The 9702-nt window shown below is 44.4% G+C and overlaps 1 protein-coding gene and 1 non-coding gene across 2 annotated transcripts; both read right to left on the bottom strand.

Moving 5' to 3' along the window:
• Positions 1-669: 669 nt before the first annotated feature.
• Positions 670-9481, bottom strand: LOC110499703 (T-complex protein 1 subunit beta). Its single transcript, XM_036944991.1, has 14 exons — positions 9393-9481; positions 8277-8351; positions 7409-7474; positions 6590-6701; positions 5421-5497; positions 5027-5139; positions 4314-4516; positions 3477-3577; positions 3107-3234; positions 2633-2856; positions 2360-2488; positions 2000-2203; positions 1496-1637; positions 670-1035 (listed from the first exon to the last, which is right to left on the bottom strand). The coding sequence occupies exons 1-14, from the start codon at positions 9393-9395 to the stop codon at positions 1005-1007; spliced, it is 1608 nt and encodes a 535-aa protein (XP_036800886.1). The 5' UTR covers positions 9396-9481; the 3' UTR covers positions 670-1004.
• On the bottom strand, positions 3929-4070 carry LOC118938981. Its single transcript, XR_005036375.1, has one exon. It is a non-coding gene; the product is annotated as a small nucleolar RNA SNORA47 (small nucleolar RNA).
• Positions 9482-9702: the final 221 nt, after the last annotated feature.

Genomic DNA, 9702 nt, shown 5'->3' with positions numbered 1-9702 from the left:
CTTCCAAAGTTGTGGCAAAATGGCTTAAGGACAACAAAGTCAAGGTATTGGAGTGGCCATCACCAAGCCTTAACCTCAAGCCTATAGAACATTTGTGGGCAGAACTGAAAAAGCGTGTGCGAGCAAGGAGGCCTACAAACCTGACTCAGTTACACCAGCTCTGTCAGGAGGAATGAGCCAAAATTCACCCAACTTATTGTGGGAAGCTTGTGGAAGGCTACCCGAAACGTTTGACCCAAGTTAAATTTAAAGGCAATGCTACCAAATACTAATTGAGTGTATGTAAACTTCTGACCAACTGGGAATGTGATGAAAGAAATAAAAGCTGAAATAAATCATTCTTGCTACTATTATTCTGACATTTCACATTATTAAAATAAGGTGGTGATCCTAACTGACCTAAGACAGGGAATTTTTACTAGGATTAAATGTCAGGAATTGTGAAAAACTGAGTTTAAATGTATTTGGCTAAGCTGTATGTAATCTTCCAACTTCAACTGTATATCCTTAAAAAGTACATAAATATTCTTCATATGTTATAGTAGTACATCAACACAATTAATATGTTACAGTCCATCTATATCCTGAATATAAATGTTAAGTCTAAATACACATTTCAAACTAAGGTTCTCAAGGCATAAAACATTCCAGACATGGATTCAGAGTGGGTTTTTTATTTATTATTATTTCAGTAAACAAACAAACACATGTCCATACAGCCATCTGCATGAGATGTCAAGTGCGTTGACAGTCTGGCCTCTGCAGTGGTTTGTAACACAGACTAAAAGGAGCATTTAGACTAACCAAAAGAGACTGAAGCTTTGATTTTGGGACAACGGTACAGAACACATCAGGGTTTTTTATTTCAAAGTGACGTATGGTACACAGCCTTGGACAGGAGTATCATAAATACGGGCTTTGTCTGTTCCCCTTCCCCTACCAGCAACTCCTGTTCCCCTCTCTCCTCTTCCTCACCCCCCCTCCTCCTCTTCCTCCTGGTGGTATTAACAGGGGTGATGGTCTGGTACTCGCTTCCTACAAGGGGAAAGAGGGAGGAATCAGTAAAAAGGAGAATTACTACGTTTTACAGGAAGGAAAACCTACTCACCATTTCAGAGCAGTAATCAAATGATCAACTTACAACATGAGAACAACTGCACTTGCAAAACATGTTTGACTGTCTACTGCTAAGCAGTTTGGGAAAACAAGGATTCTCTACTCTAGTCATGTGGTAGACTGCCATCTGTAGACTTGACCAATCAGAATGAACCAGGCATTGAGGAAAGAAGCAGAATACAAGGAACATTCTGGCAGCGGAAGACACTGGACCTGTTATCCCTCCATAACAGACAGGAGAAGAGGGAGACAGCGTGCATGCCAAGAATGGAGGTTTAAGTCAGGCATTTGACTGCGCCTACAGCAAGGATTTCTGGGATATCTGGAACAATACAAGAGAGCTGCAGGGTGTGTGTGTGTGTCAGGGGTTGGTCCTCACCTGGGCGCAGCCTTGATGATGTTGTCGACGCGGAGGATCATCTCTGCAGCCTCGGCAGCAGACAGCAGAACCTGCCTCTTGACCTGGAAGCTCTCCGTCACCCCCATCTCTGACATGTCACCGATGGTACCCTGGTTCATATCTGAGGGACCCGGGAAGACACACACACACACACACACACACACACACACACACACACACACACACACACACACACACACACACACACACACACACACACACACACACACACACACACACACACACACACACACACACACACACACACACACACACACACACACGAGCCTAAGTGTGATGCATCAGACTCACATATTCAATCGGTATTAATTCATCTGGCCCCGTTCAAATAAAATGACTACAACAAAAATATAAATAAATAAATAAAAGGTCACAGGTCAAAGGAAGGAGAATGAGGCACATGCCAAAAGCCCGGTTTGAAACATCTAGGAGAGAGCGGAGGTGTCCTGAGACGGTACTCACTCAGACCCATGGTGGTTTTCCCCTCCTGGTGAGCAGCTCTCAGCTGGGCCACCAGGTCGGCACTGTCGTAGCCGGCGTTGTCTGCGATGATGGTGGGCAGCATCCGAAGAGCTTTGGCGAAGGACTCCATGGCCACAGCCTCTTTGCCCGGTGTCCTGAGAGCCAGGTCTGTCACCACCTTGGCCATCAGCATCTCAGAGCAGCCTGGAGGGACAGCAGAGTGGGTGATTCTCACACTGGGTTCAGACAGTAGGGGTGGGGGGGGGGGCTGTTGGACTTTCGGCCTGTTATTTCCCCACAGTATCCATGTAGATGGGCAGAGTGTGTGTGTGTGTGTGTGTGTGTGTGTGTAGACCTCACCTCCTCCGTAGACGGTACGTGTCTCCTTGACGGTCTGAGCCAGGACACACAGGGCATCATGGAGAGACCTCTCAGCCTCGTCCAGGATCTGCTGTGTGGCTCCACGCAGCACCACGGTACACGCCTCACCTGGGAGAGGCAAAGATGGTCAGGACTTACAATCCAGAGAAAATACGAGGAAGATAAATCCCTGACCATCAAGCCATTATCCTACTATAAACCTCAGAAGTATAACCCATTTCTAAGTCAGCCCGCCGTTGTATCAACACTGACCCATGGCCACTCCTGAGAAGTGGATCAGAGTGTCCTCGCCGATCATCACCTCCTCGATCAGCTTGCAGTGGCCCAACTTCACCAGCTCGGGGTGGTCGAAGGTGGACGTGATCTCCCCCCCCGTGACGAGAGCCAGGCGCTCCACTCCGGAGAAGTCCGCGTGTTCTATCGCCATGACGCCTGCCGCAGCAAACAGCTGCTCTGGGTAGTTGTAGATCAGCTGTCTGGTGATCAATCGTTATTGATTACTACATCACTCACATCACTCACAACGCTGGTAAAACCTTTGATGAATAGGTGAACTTGTGTGGTGTGTATGTACTTAGTATGTGTGTGGTGTGTGTACTTAGTACGTGTGTGTTGTGTGTGTGTGTGGTGTGGTGTGGTGTGTGTATGTACGTGTGTGTGTGTGTGTGTACTTAGTACGTGTGTGGTGCGTGTGTGTGCGTGGTGTGGTGTGTGTGATGTGTGTACCTGTTGATGAAGCAGTTGATCCCGTGCTTGAGGATCCGTTCCACCTTCTCCTTCATCTTCTCTTTCTCAGCCATCTCTATCTCTGCCACCTTGGCCGTGGAGTCCACACGCACTCTGGAGCCGAAGATCTGACACAAGACCATACAGCTGGTTGGTTACAAACCGAAAAGGGAATTTTCACACATTTTTTACAACACTTCTTAAGAGGCTAATAGGAGACAGTAGGGAAGAATATCAGGGACGGATTTAAATCTGATTCACTCAGCTGGAATTCAAAAAAAACATGCTGGAACAGGAGTTTACAGTTTACTTCCTGAATTGATAAAATAATTGATGGTCTGTAACCCTGAGAGGATATAAAAGGTCAAACCTTGATCTTATCGGTGTCCATGCCAGTGTTGGAGATGAGGATGTTGACGTTCTCGAGCCTCTTGGGCTGGTTCACACCAATCTTCTTGTCCAGCAGAAAGCCTACCGAGACAACCAACACATGAAGCTACATTAAAACACCACACAGAGTGGATGTTAGAACAAACTAAAGAGTGGTTTATTATAATTAATGTTCACACATACATACACTGCTCAAAAAAATAAAGGGAACACTTAAACAACACAATGTAACTCCAAGTCAATCACACTTCTGTATTTAATAAGAATATTTCATTCATTCAGATCTAGGATGTGTTATTTTAGTGTTCCCTTTATTTTTTGGAGCAGTGTGTGTGTGTGTATATATGTATATATATATATATATATATATATATATATATATATATATATATTTTACACACACACACAGTCCACTAGTTTCACACACACCACTAGTTTTGTGCACAAACGCAACATTGGCTGTAATGAAGGTCTCATGAAGCCAGTTCGCTGCGTCGACCTGATTTTCATGTAGGAGGTTATTAACCAGTAATAACAGCACAGTGTGAAGCTGCTACACCTTCTCAATCCTCCAAGAGCCCACAGCTCTGGGTCAGACCAGAGCTCTTTAGACCTCTTCATTAGGTCACACTGTAGCAAAGGTTTAGCAACGTGAACCCCCCCCGACTACGTTTCTTATTGGTCATCTTCAGGTAATCCCTCCCCGTTTCAGTCAGTTTTACTTCCGTTTGGTACCCTGATGAACATGACCCAGATGAGACCAACTGCCGTTTTCTGTCAGAGGCAGAGTATGCATCAGCCTCCCCAGTGGTCTCACCTTCGTCCAGGTAGGAGTCGATGAGGCTGCCGCCAAGCTTCTTGATGACGTGGATGGCCTCCAGGTTACCGGAGCTCTTCAGCCGGAGCACGGCCTCCACGGCCAGCTTGGCAAAGTGGTCCTTGTGGTGGGTCAGCAGCTTTGACGACAGGGTGGTGCGGGAGATGTTCAGGAGGTCCTCCTGGAACTTCACCTGGTCGTTACTGAGGGGGAGAATAAACAGGAGGAGGGAGAGAGAATAAACAGGAGGAGGGAGAGAGAATAAACAGGAGGAGGGAGAGAATAAACAGGAGGAGGGAGAGAATAAACAGGAGGAGAGGGAGAATAAACAGGAGGAGAGGGAGAATAAAACAGGAGGAGGGGAAGAATAAACAGGAGGGGGGGAGAATAAACAGGAGGAGGGGGAGAATAAACAGGAGGAGGGGGAGAATAAAACAGGAGGAGAGGAAGAATAAACAGGAGGAGAGGGAGAATAAACAGGAGGAGGGAGAGAATAAACAGGAGGAGAGGGAGAATAAACAGGAGGGTAGGATGGTATTTTTCACAGCTTAGCAATGTGTGTAGTCTTTCTTTATGGTTTTGGATGGGTGATTACTCATCTATGTAAGAGCCTATTAAAAACTTAGAACATCTCATGACATTAGCTGAGTTGTGTGATAGAGACCTAGCAGTTAAACCTGACATCTAGAAATGCTTCATCATTGAAGGCCTACCCATGATCCACAGCAGCCTCCTTCAGAGCCTGGCGGGCTGCCTGGGTGGCCTTCCTCCAGCCAGAGATGATGATCTGAGGGTGGATCTTCTTGGCGATGAGGAGCTCAGCTTCCTAAAAGACAAGACACCAGGGTTGTGTTCATTTGGGAACACCGCAGAAAAAAACCATTTTGCAACGGGAAACAAAAAAAAAAAAAAGCATTTGTTATTGTTCGTTGGATCGTTGATAACTTTAGGAAGTATTACCAAGACAACGCACTACAGCTGGTGTTGATAATGGTTTTACTCCCAGGAGTTAATCTCTTCACAACAGACTGCGATGTGAAATACAGTATTAGCTAGGTGTGCTGAAGAGGGTGATTAAGGGTTGTTAAGTAAATCATACACTCTTACCCTGAGCAGCTCAGCAGCCAATACCGTGACAGAGGTGGTGCCGTCTCCAACCTCATCATCCTGGGTCTTGGACATGTCTGGAAGACAGAAGGTGTAAAGGATCAGAGAAGGTCTAGGACATGTCTGGAAGACAGGAGGATCAGAGAGGGTCTAGGACATGTCTGGAAGACAGAAGGACTAAAGGATCAGAGAGGGTCTAGGACATGTCTGGAAGATAGGAGGACTAAAGGATCAGAGAAGGTCTAGGACATGTCTGGAAGACAGGAGGATCAGAGAGGGTCTAGGACATGTCTGGAAGACAGAAGGATCAGAGAGGGTCTAGGACATGTCTGGAAGACAGAAGGATCAGAGAGGGTCTAGGACATGTCTGGAAGACAGAAGGTGTAAAGGATCAGAGAGGGTCTAGGACATGTCTGGAAGACAGGAGGACTATAGGATCAGAGAGGGTCTAGGACATGTCTGGAAGACAGGAGGACTAAAGGATCAGAGAGGACAACAACAGTGTCCAGAAAGACAGCATAGCAGAGGGCCACTGCCCTGGGGAGCAGCATTATACCGTGTGCAGGCCTTTCATATCTCTCGACAACTACATAGTTAAACTGGTGAACACAACACTCACCAACCAGAGAAATACACAACGCAGAGGACAAGAGGACGAAAAGTCAAAGTAATAATGATCAATGGAAATAGTGTTTTTTATGTAATAGGGGATTAACGATCAATGGGTCAGAGACATGGGAGGAATTTCAGTCCGGGACTCATAGCTACATGGCAAGTTCTCATTGGTCCAAATTGTTTATACATTGAACCTGAAATAGCATACTTGTTATTTAGCCATGGGCCCAGTTTCATTTCAAGGAATTATAATTCCTCAACCACAGGCTAGGGCTGGGTTATAAAGTACACCATGTCCCCTTGTTCTGTGGGGAGAATCACAGGAGAGAATCATCTTAGAGAATCACTGAGGACAGGAGAGAATCCTCTTAGAGAATCACTGAGGACAGGAGAGAATCCTCTTAGAGAATCACTGAGGACAGGAGAGAATCCTCTTAGAGAATCACTGAGGACAGGGGAGAATAAATCCTATTCTCCTCCCCCTGATTTGCTTTGGGGTCCGTGTAATTGAAGAGTAACATCAACTGCTAACACTGGTGAACACCAAAACTCACCAACCAACACTTTGGCAGCGGGGTTGTCCACTCCGATGGCTTTGAGGATGGTGGCCCCATCATTGGTGACTGTAACAGTTCCCTCCCTGCCACCTCCGATAAGGATCTTGTCCTGCAAGGTTGTTATTTATTTATATATTTTTTTATTTAACCAGGTGGGCCAGTTGAGAACAAGTTCTCATTTACAACTGAGACCTGGCCAAGATAAAGCAACGCAGTGCGACAAAAACAACACAGAGTTACACATAAACAAACGTAAAGTCAATAACACAATAGAAACATCTATGTACAGTGTGTGCAAATGTAGTACGATTTGGGAGGTAAGGCAATAAATAGGCCATAAAACAAAATACAATTTAGCATTAACACTGGAGTGATAGATGTGCAGATGATGATGTGCAAGTAGAGATACTGGGGTGCAAAAGAGCAAAAATAAATAAATAACATTTTGGGGATGTTGGGTGGGCTATTTACAGATGGGCTGTGTACAGGTACAGTGATTGGTAAGCTGCTCTGACAGCTGATGCTTAAAGTTGGTGAGGGAGATATAAGTCTCCAGCTTGATGACTTTTGCAATTCGTTCCAGTCACTGGCAGCAGAGAACTGGAAGGAAAGGCGGCCAAAGGGGGTGTTGGCTTTGGGGACGGACAGGCAATGTGAGTTTGAGCCATGCAAACTATACATTTGTTCTAGTTGAGTTTATCAAGTCATGCTATGCACCTAGGTTTTTTTGTTTGTTTGTTTGTTAGTATAATTGTTCATAATTGGCAATTTGGTATTGATAATTAATTGATGTCAGACTTGCTGAGTGATGCATACCATTCCTTTTGGTCCCAAGGTACTCTTCACCAGATCTCCAATGGCGATGGCACCGATGAAGGACGACTGGAGGAAACCCAAAACATCAGTGTAGCACGGTATACCGGTAATATCACAGTACCAAAACATTAGTGTAGCAGGATATACCGGTAATATCACAGTACCAAAACATTAGTGTAGCAGGATATACCGGTAATACCACAGTACCAAAACATTAGTGTAGCACGATATACCGGTAATACCACAGTACCAAAACATTAGTGTAGCAGGATATACCGGTAATACCACAGTACCAAAACATTAGTGTAGCACGATATACCGGTAATACCACAGTACCAAAACATTAGTGTAGCACGATATACCGGTAATACCACAGTACCAAAACATTAGTGTAGCACGATATACCGGTAATACCACAGTACCAAAACATTAGTGTAGCACGATATACCGGTAATACCACAGTACCAAAACGTTTCATATGATACTACCACATTTTAGAATACCTGAATACCGTTTCATATGATACTACCACATTTTTAGAATACCTGAATACCGTTTCATATGATACTACCACATGTTTCAGCCCTACAACGGGCACCTGTTATGTTAAAGTCAGTTATGTATTTTATTTTTAAACAGCCTCTTGTATTGAACAGGACATTAGGTCACTGAAATGTTTTCCCTGTGGTATCGCGATACTTGGCCTGGTACCGTAAGTAAAATGTTGGTATCGTGACAACATTACAAAACATTGTTATAAATGAATGGTACAGTAGAAAAGCAACTATTAATGTAGTATAATATAAAGGGAAAGGGGGATAATATACTAACATAACATAAAGTAAACATCACAGAGCACTCAGCTCACCAGACGGGCGGTCTCAGCTTTCTCCTCGTCGGCTCCTTGCCTGAAGATGTTCACTGGGGCCATGGATAGGGACGCCTGCAAGACAGGTTAGGATCTCAGACAACGCAATCTTGCCAGAGTCACACACCCGACGCAAGGCAAACTGGTGAATGCGTGTGTAAAAAGTAAAATCTTTTTGACAATCTCTATGATAATATATTAGGTCAAAGAAATATCCATAATCATGGTAGTGTCAAGATGACGAACATGTGTAAGAAGCCAAGGGCTGCTGATATAATTTGACAGCCGATGTGAATGACGCATTGAAATGTCTAGACTCATGCTTACATTTGTATCAAATCAACGACAAAAACATTGTGCCTTTATTATCAAACTCAAAACTGTACATCGCCGACCATACATGGTCATAGGTGGACTTGTATGTATGAACAGCAGACGGTTGGCGCTGTAACAAGGACCAGTGGATGACTCCACCCACTGCTCCTAAGAAACCGCTAGAAGCTTTGTGGCCCAAACTAACTGCGTTTTGGCAAACGCTATAGCTAGCCATGTAGCCTTCCTAGTTGTGTCATTGTGCAAGAACATGAACACTTTGAAATTTGTCGTGTCATGCTACTGTTAGATGGCCAAGCCCAACAATTAGTTAGCTAACTACAAATCTAGGGATACTGACGGGAGACAATGTAGCTTAGCTCGTTAGCTCAACCCCTTAGCAAGTTGCAAGTTTGTAATAAATAAAATTAAAACAATAATTACGTCGCTTCTACTGCTACGTTCATTCAGAGTTTAATCCAGTTTCAGGTGAAAATGAATTGTTTCTACATCAGGCCTGATTTTTCTGTTGATCACATAATGCCATCCACATAAAATTACCACATGACGCTATTAGCTAACCGGCTACCGTAGCATGCTAGCTAACGAGTTGGCTGCGTCCAGGGCCCATGTGCTTCCTCAGTCAATGTTACACCCGTCAGATATAAAGAAATGAACAAAACCTATATTTATGCAAGATACTGCACGTTTAAGATAATGTTGTTTTTACTCAGTGTAGTTAACGATTACAATAATGTCGTTGAAATTAAATTGTTTATAAACGGAACAAAGAGGTTCGCTTACCATGATTTCTGTGAGTTGATAGCAGAAACCGTGCACGCGCCGGGAAGGAACAAATAGGAGTGACGCAGCTACGTAAGGACACGCCAGAGCAAAGGTGCGCTCGATTTTGTGGCCCCGGGGGGCAGCGTAGGCACTTTTGGTACAATTTCTCTCCTCTCTACCGATCCGGCATTTAGGATGAGCTAAATCAAATCCACCTAATTTAGAGAGTATTTTGCAGATTGTGCGAATTCACTGCACACCCCTCTCTTCTCTTCAAGCCAATGCAGAATAAATCATCTTAAATACGATTTTTTTATACAGTAACCTA

Source organism: Oncorhynchus mykiss, chromosome 15, assembly GCF_013265735.2.
Source record: "Oncorhynchus mykiss isolate Arlee chromosome 15, USDA_OmykA_1.1, whole genome shotgun sequence".
NCBI classification, from domain to species: domain Eukaryota; kingdom Metazoa; phylum Chordata; class Actinopteri; order Salmoniformes; family Salmonidae; genus Oncorhynchus; species Oncorhynchus mykiss.
Note: the sequence above shows the minus strand (reverse complement) of the source record. Positions and strands in the feature narration are given on the sequence as shown.